General features: G+C 39.3%; 1 protein-coding gene across 1 annotated transcript in view; it reads left to right on the top strand.

Annotated features, from left to right (window-relative positions):
* KLF12 (KLF transcription factor 12) overlaps positions 1-19,358 on the top strand; it is a 228,388-nt gene that overhangs the window by 61,026 nt on the left and 148,004 nt on the right. Inside the window, exon 2 of the mRNA XM_066545072.1 lies at positions 1,897-1,960. Within this exon, the coding sequence (XP_066401169.1) occupies positions 1,940-1,960 (21 nt within the window). The 5' untranslated portion in view covers positions 1,897-1,939. The remainder of the gene's footprint in view (positions 1-1,896; positions 1,961-19,358) is intronic.

Below are 19,358 nucleotides of genomic sequence, written 5' to 3'. Positions count from 1 at the left end.
AATGACTAAGTAATTTCCTGTACAGGTTAGGTGACCACATCGTCTGAGTCCAGGATATGGAAAATGTGGTCCAGTTGTCCCGTTTTTGGACAAGAGCACAAAGGAAAGAGCAGCTATAAACTCAAAGGTGGTTCTTCAAGTATGCAGTTTTAAAAGAAAAAAAAGGAATCTACTACATGAAATTTTGAAGTAATCCAAATAATGCCAAGGGAGATTAAATAACAAAAGGGAAGGAGAATCTACAAGATGCACAAGAGAAGACAAATGGTCTACAACAGTTAGCATGCTTATAGTCTGTGGTATTCAGTTAGGTCAGTGTTTGTGGTAACTTTGCAGCTTTTTATAAGTCATACAAATATTTGAAACTTACTTTCTTCTACTAAACTTAATATTTTCTTAGAGATTAAATACAAGGGCATGATGTTTAGTCAGTGTGATAATAACACACTGTATGAATGGACTATTTTTATTTTCTTAAGGGAGCTTCTTGTCTTCTTTTCTCTGTAAAAGTTTGTGTAGTATTTGGAAACCTGTCATGTTGTCGTATATACAACAGTAATGAAATACTGGAATGTGGTTTAAAATCAGGCAGGTGATGCTCTACTGGTATTTGAAGGATGACCTTATTTTGAATGACAGAAAAATAACAGCAGGTTGTTTATAGTAAATCTGACAGCAGATTTAGATTCTTGACTTCACACCATTTCCATTATTAAGAGAGACATATGTAAGTAGCATTTGCTTCCAGATACATGCACATATTCTGTAAAGGGGTTTAAGACATCTTGTCTATTGTTTAAATTTTAGATGTCTGAAGATTTTTTCTCCCCCAAGGCTTTTTTAAAAAGTTGGACTACTAGGCTTGTTTATTTTTTTAAAACTGAAGGAGCCTCACAAAACATAATATTTTAATCTCTAAATGCTTTTTTTTCTTTTATAAATTAACACAGAATCATAGGATGTCTGGAGTTGGAAGGGACTTAATGGTCATCTTGTTCCAACCTCCCTGCCATGAACAGGGACGCCACCCCCTAGGTCAGGTTGCTCAAAACCTCATCCAACCTGACCTTGAACACTTTTAGGGATGGAGCATCCACAACTTCTCTGGGCAACCTCTGCCAATGCCTTGCCATCCTCACAGTAAAGAATTTATTTTTAATATCTAATCTACATCTCTCCTCATTTCCTTTGAAACATTGTCTTATGGTATGTGCCCATGTAAAAAGCCCTTCTCCAGCTCTCTTGTAGTCCCTTTAGGTACTGGAAGGTGTTGTAAGGTCTCCCCAGAGCCTTCTCTTCTCCAGGCTGAGCAACCCCAACTCTTTCAGCCCCACTTCACAGGAGGGATGCTGCTCTGTTCTTTGTGGCCCTCATAACTAAACTGATCATGTATCTATAGGAAACTCTGAAAGAAATACATATTCAGATTTTGTGGTGGTCTTGGACAGTTTTTTAATGTGTCCCTTTTGGGATCGTGCATAGTATTTCTAGGCAATACAGATTGAAATATTGGTAAAGAATGCTCATCCTCTGTAGCTGCTGGAAAGTTTCCTGTACAAATGCAGGGTACTGGTACATAGTGGGCTCAGAAGACTTATTGAAGCAGTTGGGATTTGGTGAGCTCAAATAGCAGCTCAGAAGTTAAAAACACAGACCTTAGAATAAAATCATTAGTTAACAGGAAACATAAGGCTTTCGTCAATATACTTTTTTTGTTGTATTTATTCATTTTTGTTTTAAGTGCTTATAAAATTACTGTTCTTCTGAGCTGTGTTTTACTATGGAATAGATGTCTGTGGTTAGATTTTTTTGTATTTACATACACAGCATACTTGAGAAATTACTGAACTTCTCAGAAAATACATGGATTACATGATTTAATATTTTCTTTTTCAGGATTGAAGTGGATCTAGGGACAAATGGATGACTGAATATTCATATGAAGAGGAAAGCCATAAAAGTTGGTTGACATTTTTACAGCCATATGCATTATATGTATTAATGCTAGTATCAAAAATTTACACTGTGTTATAAAACAGAATAGCTTAAATAACTGGCCTGAGCTTTGTATGCTGTAGTGTCTTTGAGGCAGGGGAATACTGTAGCTAAACAGCTGTGGTTTAATGTAGTGTTTGCTGACAATACCTGAATGTACAGCAGAAAATCCAGTAGTATGTTAGGGAACTAGGCAATTCCTTTGAAGCCAGGTGTTTGAGTGGGATCACACATAGTGGTGTTCATTCTTCCATGCAAAGATGAAGGGAGAATTAGAAGGGTGTTGTCTTCCATTATAGCTACTGACTGTGATGCCTAATGTTGTGGAGTGGCACTCAGATGCCACATCGACAGGTGCTGTTTAAGAAGTCAAACAGGACATGATCTTTTTGAAAGTTATCTTGGTGCTTTGTTTTCTTGTGATAGAGAGAAGTTTGTTTTGCCCTGTGAGTTTTCTGTGATGGTTAAAAAGGAAGAGGCTGTTGGTGGACCTCCATGACTGGCTACTGTTTTAATACACCAAGCCTTGATCTCTGCCAATCTGCTGCCTGTGGATTTACACCAGAGCAAATTAATTGTATTGACAACTGCAAGGTGTGGTACAGTTGGGATGCAGGGCACAGTCCAGGGCGATGCTGTGCAGCAGCTTGGCTAAATAAAGCATTCTGAAAACTCCACTAGTCAAGCAGGGGTGTTACTGTGGGAAGCCTGTTTCCTTGAGAACTTTTGTCAACCCCTGAATCCCAGTCAGGGGTGGAAACAATCAAAAAACCAGCAAAATGCCCAGGTTTTGTTTTTCAAAAGCACAGTGTTAGTTCAGTACAAGAAATGTAAGTCTACAGTTCTATTAACTTAGCAAAGTAGTTCAAGAAGACAGAGTCTTATTTTTCTCAGTGGTAATTTGGTTTTATCAAGCTTTTAGTGGTTCAGAAGTTTTACAGTTTATGAACTACTGACCTGGATACAGAAGAGTGTAATTCCTTCTTGGTTAAACTTCTTGAGTGCTCGCAACAGAGAGTGGACATGCTGATTCCAAATTCACAAGCAGCATGAGATTTGAGGGAATCATCTGTGTCTTTGAATTTTGTTTCCTGAAATAACAGCCAGCAAAACAATCTTCAGAAGCATCCATAGAACATCTGCTTTGTATGCTGCAGGTCCCAGAAAACACCTCCAGCCTCCCAGAGCCAAATTTAAACCCTGATACAGACAAAGTGGTATTAGTAGCTGTGCAGAAATGTACACAATTTTTTCCATGGGGTCAGGGGCCCATATGCCCACATGAGGCAGCAGTTGTTGCCTGCTAAAACCAGAGCACAGAATGTTGAGGAATTTCCCTTTGGTTTGATTGCTGACAGGTCAGCGGCTGCTGCCCATACCGATGTCTGATAGCTTGGGATGGGCCAGTGTTGTGGCAGAGCAAACACTTCCCTGCTCAGATCTCTTGGCTATGAATAGCAGAGTGAAAAACTGATACCTTCCAAACCTTACTTTTGCATCGTTCAGAAGTGCAGTGATAAATTCCTGTATTTACAAGCTTGGGAAGGCACTTCACTGACAAAGTGTGAGAGGGTAAAAAACCAAACTAATTATCTGTAAGCCATCTTTGGATATAATTTTTTTACAGTGGACTACTCTTGCTGTCCAGGAGACAGCACAGAGCAGTGCTACCATAGTGTGGTAATGTTCTGTGTTGGATTGAGAAGTAACTAGGACAGGCTATGTCTTAGGTATTTGGTTTGGGAAGTGACACCAGGGCAGAAAAAGTTAAGGATTTATTTCTTGAGAGGGGCTGTCATGCCCAGAGTCTGTGCAGAGGAGGGACGGCTTCCAGATCAAGCAAAAGCAAAAGACTCTTGGGAGAATTTGAACTTTTTGCAGGTTTCTGTAATTGCATGAGAGCTGTATCTCTGTTAGCTCTGTATTGCTGTTCTTCTCTCTGCTTTTGCTTTTCTGGTTTAACACAGAGTGGTGGAATGAGGAAGGAAGAACTGAAGAACAGAGTGACCTCTTTCTTGTCAAGCCATAGTTCCACTCTCTCATGCCCTTCTGATGATATCCCACAGTGATTGTGGGGAAGCTGCTCTAAATATGTGCAGATAAGGAAGGGGGTTCTGAGTTATTTCTTTACATGTATTCTGTTTGGCAGCCTTTGCAAATGTAGGACTCTGAATCCTCCTGGTAGTCTTTTATGTAAGGAAAGTACCGTGATTAAATCATACCACTGTATAAGAAAAAAAATCTGGTTATATAGAGGAATTCAAAGTTTGAGGCTAAAAATTCCTTTTCTGGGAAGAAATGATTCCAGAAAGCTTAAGCAATAGAGGTGGAGAAGGCTTCTCTGTGGTCACTGTTAAGATCAGTTGATAAAGTTCTGGCTCCAATAGGGAAGAGATTGGATTTCAGCCAGCACCCTGCATTAGCTTTTTGTTTTATTGCTCCTCTTCTAATCTAGTTTTGAAAGATTTTCACTGCTGACATGAAAATGTTGGTGTATTGTTGGGAGTGTAAACAGCCTGTGTTGCATTGACTGTATGTTATATTGGTATATTTAAGGTCTTCCTTGGTCTGCCTCAAAATATATGTAAATGTGGTGTTGCATAAATAAGTGATATCTAAGCATATGTGCAACTGATGAAGGAAAAATGAGCATAATTCTTTCTATCTCATAAAATGAGGTTAGATGAATATCTAGCAGAAAAAAGAAATATGCAAAAATAAACCTGACAGCAAATGTGCGTATTGAATGCATGCAGCTTATGATACTTCTGCATTTTCCATAATACTGACAGCTGTATCCAGAGGTTCATTTGTCTGTTGAATCAGGTATTTAAAGTTTATGTTTTTCAGTGTACAGTGGCTGAATGGGGGTGTAGGGGGGCGAGACTTGGGTGGGAGCTGGCAAGGAAATAGGTAACTGACAAAAACTGTAGCTCAAAGGTTCTGGGCAAAATAAAGGTCAAGACTTCAAAACCAGGTAAAAAGGACTGAAAGAAGGTCAGAGAGCAAAACTAAAGGGGAAAAAGAGGTTGTTCAGATTGGAAAAGCACAGATCTGGGTTGTACTGTAAGAGTGGCCATGGGTGCAGTCACACCACTCACACTGTGGTTTCATGAACAGCTTCTAGAAATAACACTGGGCAGTTCAGTTGATCAAGTTTAATGATGTTCTAAGTTATTTAATGATGGAAAAGTGATGAACAACACTAAGTTTCATGGCATAAGGATGACTCCTAATTTTCTGTGTGTCATGTCTTCAAAAAAAGCTGAAACCCAACCAACCAAGAGCAAACTTTAGCTCACCTGTTTAGAGGAAGGGACTCAAGGAGGTGTTTCTTGAACTGTTGAAAGCTCACCCCATTTCAGCAACCTCCCAACCTCTTATGTGCCCTTGCCTCACCTCCTCTGGCTCCTGCATGTAGCAGGGCATGGCAGGGTGCAGAACCTACTGGTTGCAGGCCTAGGGCTCTACCCCATGCTCCACTGCCAGCTGGGCAAGCCCCTGGGTCATCTCATCTCACTCAGGATCTGCCTTGGTTTTGTGTGGAGTTTGGGTTCATTGGACTTCATGTTTTTGCTTTTTCATGCTTTTTAAAATCTGGTCATGATAAAAAATGACCTTGTAAAATGTATTTGAGAATGTTTCAAGGAAGTTTTATGGTTTTATTTGCATAGCCAGTATAGTGGTAACAGTATGATGATATGTTTGGTTTTTCTTGTCAGCTGTCCCCTCTGTATTGCAAACAAATGCAGTTTTTCTAGAAAGAAAGCGGCTGCTCTTAAGAAGCCTTTCTCATCTAGCATCGTTCAGTGGATTCTTGGAATATAGTTATGACTAGAAACATCAGCTTGGTGAAATATATTAATCTAGAGGGAATTACTTTGCACTGACCATCAATCTATCTTTTTGTCATGTGCTTTTCAGTTTAGATTACTCTCAGGCAAAGAGGGTGTAGTTTGATGTTTCGTCTTAATTCATTGTGATTATAAATTAGTTGGATAAAACAATGTAACAAATGACTACTTAAAAATGACTCATGGCCCCATTCAGCAAGGCATGGGGATGTGAAGTTCTGTTGCTTTCATCTGTTGTCTAGCGTTTATCAAGATGGGTCCCTTAACAGTTGATTTTTAATGAATATTTCACAATGTAAATAGATAGCAGGCAGTTGTCTAGAGCTCAGTCACATTCATAGGACAGATCTGCTTTTACTTGCTGTCACTGAAAAATGTAAAAGTTAATGCTGAAACTGTAGAGTGGGAGGAAAGCTTTTCCCCAAACCTTATGTTGCGGAAAGGGAGGAGCAGCAGTGATTTTCTTTCTTTTCCTGTTCCTTACATCAGCAGCCCCATACTGGGCTGTCTCTTGCTCCTGTCTTTTCCCACTGAGTGCTGGAGGGCTGTGCATGGTGCGTGCTGTAGCTCCATGTTTGCTCACTGTAGGCTCAGCCCTACTGCCGGTGGGGTGAGGTGAATTTGGAGCTGATGCTTACGACTGAAAAATTGCTGGGGTCATTTCCAACACTGAAATTTTCCAAGGAGAAAAAGGCATTTTAGATTGCTTGCAACAAACCACTTCAGCTTTGTGAGTTTGCGTATGAACTCCTTCCTGTTTCCCTTGCATTTACAAAGTTACAGAATGATTTCTGGAAAGACCCTGGTGTTCTTATTAGGCTTTCCTTATGAACAGCAGTACAAAATCTTATCTACACAGCTCATTTTCTTCATTTCTGCCAGACAGATGCTTTCATAATCTCAGTTTCTTGTTTATGGATCCTGGATCTTGGCTACATTCCTTTCATTTCCTAACTCTTTTGGTGACACACATACATGTAGATTATGGACAAATCATATTTAGCAGATGGCTTGTGATCTGACCTTGTTTAAATAAGATTGGGCTATGATTTTGAGGGTTTTGTCTTTGTATTTAGTTTCTGCCAGTGTGCATTGGGGGTAAAACATCCATAGGGTATCCTAACTATTGCTTTTATCTATAAAAAATGCAGTCTATTTCAGAAGTGTTATTTTACTGATTGAAGATAGCTGTGGTCTTTTTGCACTCAGAAAGGCATAGAAAGTAGGCACCGGGTGAGTATAACTTGCCCTGTTGAAGCCTGGTCTTCTGCAAAATCTCAAGCTTTGCTCTAAAATCAATACCGATATCTTCACATGTTATAAATAAGGTTGTATTCTCAAATAGTCAGAACAAAGTTGCCCAAAGGCTTTGTTCACAACTGGGAGAAAGGTCTTTGGCTCAGTAGTGGTGTGGAAGGTTTCCATCCAGTGTCTGCACAGACTTCTGCTCTGCTTGGAGCTGCTGTGGAGTATTTCAGGTGTGTTCGTTTTTGAATTAAAATTTTTTATTAAACACTTTTTTGAAATAGGAAGAATGGAGAATTGTATAAAAGAGGATGGCAGCAATTTTCATGTGAGGTGATGTGTGGGGGAGTAAGGCAGCTCATATTATAGTGCAGTTTACAGGAAAGTAGTTTGTCTAGAATTGAAAAAATGTGATAAGAATGTGGAATATTTAAAATTATCTTTTCACAGTTCAAGTCATGAAAATTACTAAATGTCATTTTCAAGCAAAGGTAGATCTTGCTAGTGTTGCCTGGATCACTTCTCCATAAAGAGATAGGTGGTGAGGATGGTCTGTGGGTAGTAAATTGTGGATGTAGGTGAAAGCTGTTTAAGAGTTTGCTTCAGCACCTACTGACATGACTCTGTTCTGCAGAGTGCTGTTTAAACTACTTCTGAAAGTTAATAGAAAACCCTTTATGATCTTAGTAAATGCGTTACCATCTATAATTTGTGTTACTTACTGCTGTTGGTGATAAGGCTTGGGGTATGGTAACTTCGTCTGATTATCTGAGGTCATAGGGAGCTTTTAAATGCATCCTGTGATCACAATCCTCCTGTAAATGTTGCTTTGTTTTTTGAAGTTTGAGGAGTTTTTTGTCAGGTGGCTTTTAATTCAGTTTGGGAGTGAAAAAGAATCCAAAAAACTTCATCTTGAAAAGATCAGCAGAGTTAACAAAAACCAGCCTGTGAACATAAAATAACAAATAGCTTTATAACATGGGCAAAGACATCCTTGGTTCCCATTTCTTGTGTTGAAAATGTGTGGTGTGTGTTGGCGTTCCCCTACTGGGAGGGAGGGAGGGAGGGATGTTGTTAAAAACAGAGTTCCTGCATCTCAGGTGGAGCAGAAACTGATACCGTGGGCTCTTTGTCTCCAAAATTTGTCTTGCGGGCTATGTATGAAGTCAAACAGTGGAAACAGCCTAAAGATCTAGGTGAGAAGTTTTCAGGTGAACATTTCCCCGGTTCAGGCTGTAGAGGGAAGCAAGCCAAGAGTGTTACTGCTTTAGCTTAGATCAGGAAATGCCTCCATGCGTGTCCTGGCCCAGCAGGCTTTGTTTCACCTCACAGCATGGCCCAGGGCCGCACAAATTAGGTGACTTGGAAGAAACCTGGTTTGGTGTTTCCAAACCACTGTCTGTTTCAAACCACATTCTTCAGTTCCTTTTTCAGCCTTGACATCTCTTCTGGGGACTAGGACTAGATTAAGCTGATGGGACATAATCCACAGAGAACTAGATTGCGAATGCCTGGATTTGTTCTTTTCAATTTCAGTCATTTTGCTAAAGGCTCCTGTCTTCTACTAGTCAGCAGAGAGCAATAAGCATCTCCAGAGGGCAGTTTTTCCCATGGGATTTCTCTGTCCTCCCTGGAAGGACATCTGTTCTGCCTGTAAGATGTGATGGTACAGACACTGTGAGTACACGAGGCTCCACTCTGCTGGACTCGTTCTCCACCCCTGAGCATCCCTTGCAGCCTGACTTCTCTGCTGCCACGTGGTCTCTCGGGAAGGAAAGAGCAGTCACCACCATCATTTCACCTTTTAATCCTAGTGCACTTAGTGAACAATTACACTAATTCTAGTAATGACTAAATTTATACTGCTCCAGAGAGGGAAGCACCAGGCATTTAATTTCAAAGCTGCTTGACAAGACCATTTTAATGTGTGTATTTTCAGAAGTATGACACCAGTTTCCAAAGGGCCTAATGGGGACAAAAATGTTTAAATTCATACTCTCAGGTTTACAGTTTCCAAGAAACAGAATAATCATTATTTCTGTTGAGCATGGTCCATCAAATAAAACAATTTAAGAACAGATATACAGGACTTGCTACTTCAGCTTATTTAATAATGACCTCTTTCTGGTCATTAGTTATAGGCATGTAAGTTTGCATGGAAAAAAGATACTTCTCTTGTGTGGAGATATTAATTCTCAGTGTTATGAAGCATCACAACTAATTGCATTTTGGAGTTAATCTTTTCTTTGTGATGAAGAGGAGAAGAATCTTCTCCATCTGAACAGTGGTGCTGATTAAAATACATCGAACCAGATACTGAAATACTGTGTATTCTTGTTTTCCTTTTCCTACGTATCTGACAATAAGAATTTAGCGGTAGAAATAAATGTATTTGGATTTTAGTGTTTTTGACATCCTGTGGAGAGCATGATGTCGAACAATGGCAATTTGTCACTTCTCATATGGTGGTGTAGAAGAATGTGTTAGAATTCAGTAGCTAGCACATAAGGAGAGGACAGTTTAGTACTGAGATCCATTGCTAACAGACCTGAATAATGATTCCACTGGATATGGTATTTCCTATACCCAAGGACATGTGTCTGAAAGAGAAAACAAGCTCCCAGTATTAATCTAAATCTCGCTCTTGTGCTTCCCACGTGGTGATTCATTAAGTCTTTCTTATCCAGAGGTCTGGTGATGAGTCAGGAAAGGGCAAGTTCTCTGCTTTGAGGCTGTCACCTTCTTTTGAACTTTGCTATTTACTGAAGTTTTTTGGTGTTCAGTTTGATAGCAGTCAGCTGCAGCTGTGATTGCAGTCAGCTGCGATGGACATGTGGGCATAGCTCCAGTGACAACAAAAGCCTAGACTTTCAAACATTATAGGTAAATGTGCTGAGTTTCTACCTTAATTTTTAAGTAATATAAAAATATTTCAGTATTTTGTATTAGGGAAAAAAAAAAAACCAAACAAAAAACCCCCAACCACTAATGGCTAAACACTTGACAAAAGGTGTCTTAGAAATAGCAAGATACAAAACATTATTTTTTCCTTGGCTTTGTTTTTCCTTTTTTTTTTTTAAAGAGTGTGGTACAACCCTCAAACCCCAAACATTTGGAGTACAGTCTTGAGTTTCATTTAAAATATATGGACTTGGGATTAGGTGTTTCTGAAGTGAGATGACAGTGAGAATCTCTCTTGCAAATTAAGGAGTGCCTGTTGGTCTTAGGAAGACAAAAATTAACTTGGATGTGTAGGTTGTCTTAAGTGCAGTGGAACTGAGATCATGTTTGCTGAACTACTCTTTGGAGATTTACATAATGGATGAGATACAGGAGCTCCAGGCAGCATGACAGTGGAGTTTATTTTATCACAGGATGTAAAACAAGTGAATTGCCTTAATAATCTCTGCAGAAAGCAAGGCTAATTTTTTTTTTTTTAATATGGAGAAAGAGAGCCTGAGAGTTCACAATATCCTGGCTTTTTATGTACAAGGACCCAAACCTTTCTTTAGAATGACCTGAATCCATTCAGCTATCATGCTTTCTTACTGAGGACTTTCAAAGCTCTTCAGGGAGGACAAGCAACATACATCTCTGAAAATACGTCTTGTATGTAGTGAAATGAGATGGTAATTCATGGCTTGATATAAGATGCTCATAACAGGTTGGGTAATTATTCTGTTATATATTTAAATATATGGAAAGCATTTATAAACCAAGCATACCTACTGTTAGTTCTATAGTGGTAATGATAATTTCAAAGGTTTTGGAGCCTTTGTCATTTCAAAGTGGGTGCATTTTGTAAAGATGCTTTAAGGTTAAAAGGTTGTAGGATTTAATTTTTTATCAAACCAATTTACCCTCTTTGGTTGGTGTGGAAGTTTCTGGTTTTCTACTTCAGCTGATAATATCTCTTCAGCATGGAGAATGGACAAGGAAACACTGGAAAAGTAAATAGTTGAGTGTAGGTGGTAATAAGAACAATCAACTCCTGTTGTATCCTTTTCAGCTGTGTATTTGGCTTCAAGCAAGAGTTGGACTCTTACATTATTCTGAATATAAATGTGCCATTGCTCTTTGATCTTTAGCAAAACTTCCTAACGATCAAGGCTGCTTAGCACTTTTGCTTGAAGGAAAAGATTTACTTTTGGGCATAGCAAGTTTCCACAAGAGTTAATGATGTCCTTAGGTTCTGGTTTTTGTGAGCTGTATGCAGCTTAAGAATTCTTTTGTATTAATCTTATGTCAATTGCTAGTTCTTCTAGAAGAGCCTAGGCGAGTATTTAATAATAAAATGTGGCACAGAAAAAAGGCATTTATTTACCTAATGTGAAACAAGGTTATCAGAAAAAAAAGTCAACATTTATTGAATGTAGTATTATGTGAACTTCTGCTTTTGTTAATGAAAAAACATATTTCCAGTGATTTCAGCAGTGATGGACAATCACTAGTCAATCTACTAGGTATGCTGTGCTCCACTCTTAATTCCCAGATGCAGGCTGGGATTAGTTCTGCCAGATTTCCTCTGGATACTGGATAGCATTTATTGTTTATCAGTTGATGTACAAAGTTAGATTTTTTTTTTTTGACGGTTGTTTTTTTTTTCCTGTGTTTCTAGTAAATGTGTTATTTCTGTCAAGTCACAAGTGTGTATCAGTAACAGTTACTGCAGTGTGGAAGGAAGGGCACCAACGTGATAACCCATCTGCTTATATTTGCTGGTGTCTCTCCACAGTGCCAGCCTGATGGGATGAGAGACCAAGGAGTCTTTTATAAGAACAGAGTTGTTTTCATCAGAAAGTGTTTTAAAACACTGAAATTCTTCCACCCCGTTGGCTCTGAAATCTCCCACGTGGGGATCTTTAGAGTAAATAAATAAAAGATCACACCAGGCAAATGTGATTTAAAGTGTTTGTAACTGTTCCCTAAACAACAGTAAAATCCTAAATATGATATGAGCAAGGCAAACAAGGGGAAAAGTTCACTTCAGCCTCCAGACTCAGTATTTGCACTGTGTAGCTATGCAGCACCAGACCCTGTGTACGCAGGAGAGGATTCTGAAGAGTCCTGGTGTCTGAAGGACATCCCCTTGGGTTAGGACAGCTTCCTCATGCCCTTCTTTGGGCTGTGTGTGCATTTGTATCAGAGAAGTGTCTTATTTGTAATCCAGACCTAAGTGACCTACCAGTATTTGCCTGCACAGAGGCAGAAATATTGAATCATTTGAGCTGGACATGACCTTAAAGATGCAGCCCCACTGTTGTGGGCATGGACATCTTGCACTAGACCAGGTTGCTCAGAGCACCATTCAAACAGGCTGTGAACACTTTAGGCATGGGGCATCCACAGCTTCTCTGGGAAACCTTTTTCATTGCCTCACCAGCCTCACACTAAAGAATTTTTTTCCTATTATCTAATCTAACCCTACCCTCTTTCGGTTTGAAACCATTCCCCCTTGTCCTATCACTACATACACTTGTAAAAAGTCTCTTTCCATCTTTCTTGTAGGCTCACTACAGGTACCGGAAGGCTGCTGTAAGTTCTCCCTGAAACCTTCTCTTGTCCACGCTGAACAATCCCAATTCTCCTAGCCTTTCTTCACACAAGAGCTGTTCCATCCCTCAAAACATCCTGGTGTCCCTGCTCTGGACTCGCTCAAACAGTCCATGTCCTTGCTGTGCTGGGACCCCAGAGCTGATGCAGCCCTGCACGTGGGGTCAGAGCAGAGCAGAGGGGCAGAGTCCCCTCCTTGTCCCTGCTGCCCACACTGCTTTGGATGCAGCCCAGGACACGTTTGGCTCTCTGGGCTGTGAGTGCCCATGGCTGGGTCAGGTCCAGCCTCTCACCCACCAGAACCCCCAAGCCCTTCTCAGCAGGGCTGGTCTTGATCTGGTCTAGCATGATTGTGGTGGTTTTCTTAAACTGTTGTTCATTTAGTTAAATATCCTGAAGGTTTCAGTTGTAAAAGTTTGCAAGTTGTACAGATCTTAAAGAGTAAGCATTTACTGCTTGTTGTGTTGTTGTACCCTGAAGTGTCTGCTGCCTTCAGCTCTTTCTGGGATAGCAACTCAGAAATGCTTATCACATTTTGATGAACCTGTATTCCTTGCTAATGAGGAATGAAGCTGGGCATTTCCTATATTTGCTTGTACTGCTTTGAACCCTGGGGAACATTGCAGATAGCCAGGATTCTGCCCTGCATAGGTGCATGTTATTACTTACTTCTTAGTAGGCATTTCAGAGTGATGAGCATGTGAAGTACTTACTGGTATCCACTTGCAAAATTTCAACAAAAACTATCCAATCCAAATATAAACCTTTATATCTGACCCTGAAGCAGTTGTATGGTAGAATGGGAAGGATTTTTTTCTAGTTCTAAAAGGCATGCTTTGTCCTTTTGAGTAGGGTTCTGTGGGACTTGATAATCAGATATAGTATTAACAGTGATGTCTTTGATTAATCTAGTAGTTCCTCACAGTTGAATGGGTGATATGACTTCTTTTTTTTTTATTCTTTTCACAGTTGTGGTATATTTTGGTTAATACTTAAATTTGTGCTTTGGAGTAAGAGATTAATCAATTGATTTCTGCAAGTATTCTTTCATGTTGCAAATAAATTTAGAGAATTTGTTGTTCTTCATGCACATGACCAGCTGAGAGTTATCATTACTTAAAAAACCCAACCAAAACAATAAGAAGAACAAAACCACCATAAACTCCCAAACAAGTGACAAAATATGAACAGAAACCACCACCCCGAATGTTTCGGACACCATTTTAAACTTGAAAATAAATAATGGTAGAATTTCACATTTTTCACTTAAGAGTGGATAATTTATTGTCCCTGGCGCCAAACAGGCAATAAAATTACCAAGCTTTTTTCTAAAATTCTTGAAATTATGAATTCATTAATCTCTTCAGACAGTATAGAGTATACCTTGAAATACTAAAGGCATGCACATGCCCACAGACATTGGATGGAAGTCTTGATGGTGCTGAGCCAGGAGATGAACATTTTATGAATCAGCACTAACAGTGATGTAACTTTGGTGCTTTTCATCACAAAACCCAGATTCTTTTAGCTGAAGTCCCATGAGGAGTGATTTTTCGGAAAAGGTATGTTTTCATGAAAAAAAATTCTTTAAAATATTTTTACATGTGAAGTGGTGACTTGGCATGAGCTTTCAGCATAGAAAGCATTCTCGTGAATCAGCTATGTTGATTGAGAGAATCACTCACCAGATTTGTGTCCAGCATCATTCAGTGTCTGATAAACACTGTTCTTGAAACAACTGTGGCTGTGATTTTAGTGGTGAGAATATTTTAGTAATGTTTATTGAATTTCAGCAACCAGAATAATGATGGAGGTAGTTTGTCATGTTATTAATGTTCGAGGTCTGGGTATCTTCAGAAAGATGCAGTACACATAACTCTCTATACAGAGATCATTGTTTAAAAATATGAGCAACTTAACCCATCCAGTTCTTGTGGTGCAAAGTAAATCTAATAAAAGCATTTTAGTCTACGTGAGACATAGCTAATGTGGACAGGAAATCGTTTTCATCATTTTACACAGTGTAACTAAGCCACGTGTTGGGAATAAATATGTGATTTATACAGACACAATTTCTTTTATGTCCTAATGAGAAATGTTAAATATATTAGTATGACTTGGGGCTTGACACATGCTCTGAAGGCTATGTATGATGCCAAGCAACCAATTATCTCAGTGCATTATTTCTTGAAAGCCTTGACATGGGTAAGGTCACTATACATTTTTTAAAGGGAGCACGATGCTAGGTTGATACAAGATGAAAGGATGATACAAATAACAACACTTTGTTAGGTCTTGCTGTGCAATGTATAATCAGGTGCTCTTGACTTCAAGAACACTAATGAGGATTTAAAGACCCAGTGGTGCACGTTTAGCAGTCACATATGATTCTGTCAAATGCTTTTGCAAAGGGCACCTCTGATGCAAGGTACAGTTGAAAAGCGGGTAGGAATGATTAGTTTTATTGTATAGTTTGGTGTAAATCTTCTGAGCATTTCAGAGAGTGCAGCAATAGGTTGCTTTGCCAGGTGCTGTTGTTTGGCTGTGATTTTTCCCAGTCCTGAAGCTGGCCAGCAGCAGCAGTACACATGGGTAGGCTGTATCACTGCGTGTTCAGCATTTAAATAGTCACTGAGAGGAACAAAGGGAAGAGGCTCTGAAGTTATTGTTTGAAGTTCATACCAAGCTGTATATGCTGTGTGCTGGCCATCTCATTTACCTCTGCAGTAAATGTCAGGTAGTGAGATCCTGCAGAAGAACAGACAGTGGCCTAGCTGGCTTTAGGTACCTTTTGGCAGTGATCCGTACCAGGTACTCAGCAGAAGAACGTCAATTCATTCTGGAGTGCAGCTCCTGAGACCAGAATGCCATGGTTTAGAGCTGATTTACCTTTGATGTTTTTGGCGTGTATTATACATAAAGAAAAGACATAAAAATAGAAATGTGTTTTCTATTAGAACAAATGACCATCTATCTTAACTGCTTCTGCTTTCAATAGTCAATAATGGATGCTTAGGGACAGACTGTAGCAAGGCTGTTGTGTGAGTGATGCCCCAGTACCTCTTCCAAGTTTGCATAGCCAGAGGTTGTATCTATATTTTTGTGCTTGATGATAGCTCCTGGTAAAAAAATCTGTAGAAAAGTCCAGGTTTTTTCAGCCAGTACCCAGCCCATCAGACAAGCAGACTTGTCATGAGACCAGCTTCTCTCTGTGTGTAAGTTACAGTTCCAGTGCAAATCCCATGGTTTCCAGTTAGCACCTGCTTTGGGTAGGAGGTTGGACTGGACATCTCCTGAAATGCTTTCCCACTAAATTATCCTGTGATCCTAAGAAAAAGCCAGCTTGGCTATAGCATTCATTGTTCCCCCAGTTTTTCCATGATATTTCTTGCGGTAAAATGACTTTGTATAAATGAATTATGCATTAGCTTGTCTTTTGCCTAGACACACACTCATATATTTTGTTTATAACCTCTAATTTAATATAACTGCCAAGTTTGATTGGCTTTATATAGCAAATTCAGTGTCGCTGCCTTTTAAAGAAGTTTTAATAAAAGTTCAGAGTGTCTGTTAATGTACTACTATGTGTGCTACTTGTATATCTCTTTCTGATGTTTTCCAGATTTTTATGGCTCTGTCTAGAGTTACTTAAACTATTCTTTAATCTTGAAGTTTTCCATCATTTTGATAATTTGCAGTAATTTTGTGCAGAGCACTTGTTTTTTAAACATGTTTGAGGAATCACGATTTCTTTGAGAATCTGTGGGAAATGCATGTTGGTGACATTTAAAACTTGTTAATTAGAAATTCTTAGTATTAATTAGAATTGCCTTTAAAATTGGCCCTGATTCTACTATAATTTATTGCTTGTGGAGTCTAATTTGACAGTTTTGTACATAAGCATTTTGATCATTCTGTCTTGAGTAAGAAGATACCTTGTGAGTAGTTAGGTATTGGCTTGATCTAGCAGTTGATGCAGCCAGTCAGATCAAAAGGTTATTTTACACAATTTTTAAAAATATTTGGTGGATGCTTAAAAATTCTTATTAATGAATTGAGGTGCTTTGTATTTTGTTCACTAAATGAACAGAAGTCAGGAGTTTCCCCTTTTTTTGAACTGTGTTTTCCCTTTTTTTGTGCTTTGTACTACTCACCAACTTCAATATTAGTATTTTCTCAGGAGTTTCCACTGAAGCATGTGGGGAGCAGGAAACCTCAAACTGTTGTTAAATAAAACAGAGATTGGGTTGGGACAGGGTGTTAAACATTTGCAGTTTGGGAGTTTCATCAGAGCATACACCCTTTCTTTAAACATGTCAGAATAAGCAGCGAGTTTGCTCCATGGTGAGAAGCAGGTACAGCAATGGCTGCTCCTGCACATGCGTGTAAGGTGTGGGGAAAGGTCATGGGGTAATGCTTAGTTTCTGGCATGTAGTCTGACTTTTTCATCTGAGTGTGCAGTCATTCAGTTTTGTTTAATTAATCTTGTGTTATTTTGGCCTGTCCTTGAATCAAGTGAGCTTTATATGCTTTTGCTATCTGAGTGTGCTTCTGAGGCTGAGACTGTGGTCACAGCTCTAACTGGCAGCTGGAACAGGGCCATTGAAAAAGCACTTGGTTTCACCACTTACTGCCTGTGGTACCTGTGACTTTGTACATTAACTGTGACAGATGGTTTCTGAGGCTCTGTGTGAACCTTCCTATGGTACCTGGTGTTGGAAGGTGCAATGCAGACAAGGTGTGCTCCTCAAGGCTGCTGTTCCTGTCATGGGCAGCATGACAGGCTGAGCTGGAAATGAGCCACTGCCGGAAACAAGTTGTTCTCTTATGGGTGTCATATACTGCTCTATTTTTAATAGTAAGAAACCCCAAAAGTTTTTAAAAATTGCATGTGAACAAAGAAAATCTGAAATAAAAAATAAGTCTTAGCTGAAATTTCTGAATTTTGGTTGTTACAAAGGCTGTCTTTTCCTTGTCTCCCTTTTTGTTCTGCTTCTGTGTTGGAGCTCCCAGATCAGTGAGAAACAAGGAATTAACCCTTACTTACCTGCTGCATAGAAGCAGTGCCAGTTGCCTAACATTTCTGTGCCTCAGCTGCTAGAAGGCACTAGGTGTGTTTAACATCGGCATAAGCTTATATTGCTCTCGTTCAGAGGATACAGTTTGTAATGTCTGTGGTTTATAAGAAGCCAGATTTTGGCCCTGACCATCAATTTATTGCCATGTTTTATTTTAGGGGAGTGAACATGGCAGCTGGAGGAGGACAAAAACCTCAGTTTGGTTGATGAGCTGAAGGGTTGGGTATGATCCCATGCAGCAGTGGGACAGACAGTATTATTGGTAGTGTGTTTGTTTACTTAGAAACACAAATGGCCAGGGCTGGCTTATTTTCTGAAGCAAGTGATGATGCCCAGGCCTATGAAAGAGCTTACTTGGGTTGTTTCACTGCTCCATCTGGAGCTTTGCAGTTGTAGAGCTGAAGGTGTGGTTGCTTTGAGGTGATGGTCGCTTTGGACTGCATGGAATGATGGTGCCAAGCAGATACTGTAGAAAGCATCTTCTCTTATTGGCAAAGAGCCAACAATGTTTGGCCTGCCACATAACACCTCATGCACAAATTTTGGACTAAATTGTTGACTACTGCTACATGCTAAATGTTCTTTCTATTCTCCAGCACACAGAATCCATGTTGTATCTGTCTTTATGGAAGCAGACTCTGCACAGTGGAAGGTGGGGGAACTGTGCCAGCCAGCTCCCTGTGCTTTCAGCAGCTAATTTTCTGACCAGAGCAGGTCCAGTCAGAATTCAGAGTAAAATTGTAGTCACTGTGTATCTGCTGGCAAGCTCCTGGGCAATGCCATTTAATATTCATTTGCTCAGCAAATACAAAATAGTCACAATTTAGACAACAGTGAAGGTAACCTTTAAGTAATATGTGCAAATTTGGTCAATGTAATACTAGAAAAATTATTCTGTTTCCTGTTCCAATTTTTTTTTTGCCAGGTGGTGGTGAGGTTTGTTTTTAATTTTAAGTCTTATTCATCTTCAAACTCTTCTGTAAGCTCTTCTCCAGTTTTGAGGGCAGTTGACATACGATATTAGAGCACTGCTTTGGAAATTGAGCAAGAGTTTTTAAAAAACACCTGTCTTATAATAGTGGTCAAGGAGAAGTGACAATTCATTTACTAGGGTTTTATTGTTGTTGTTTTTGTTTTTGTTGGGTTTTTGGGAAAAAGTAGTGAGTTTTGGCTTGATAGTAGTCTTTACTACTTGTCTGTACTTCAAAAAACCCAAAGGAGAAACTATCAAGAGTTTATTTTGCTATTATGTATCAAGTGTTCTGAAAAGATGTCTTTTAAAATAATTGTTGTGAAAGATAAATGTAGTACATGCTTTCTGCACATGTACCCTTTCTTAAATATGTGCCACTCCGAAATGATGGCTCTTTTCCCTCTCTTTTTTTGATGGAGAGTTTGGGCTTTTTTCATTATGTGACTTCCAAGTATAAGGTTAAGAAAATCCACAGATACTTAATTAATCCATTGATATTCACAAAAATCAAATATTCTGTGCATGTTGTATTAGAAGGAAAACAATGAAGCCATTAATGTTGATGAAAGTTAAATGTGCGGCTCTGGTGTAAGTACTGTTGGTTGTCACCTATTGTGTCTGAATTCTGTACCACAGGAAGGATCCATGATTCTTTGTAGA

The sequence above is a fragment of the Molothrus aeneus genome, chromosome 2 (assembly GCF_037042795.1).
Source record: "Molothrus aeneus isolate 106 chromosome 2, BPBGC_Maene_1.0, whole genome shotgun sequence".
Taxonomy (NCBI): Eukaryota; Metazoa; Chordata; class Aves; order Passeriformes; family Icteridae; genus Molothrus; species Molothrus aeneus.
The sequence above is the reverse complement of the archived record's forward strand: the minus strand, read 5'-3'. Positions and strand labels throughout refer to the sequence as shown.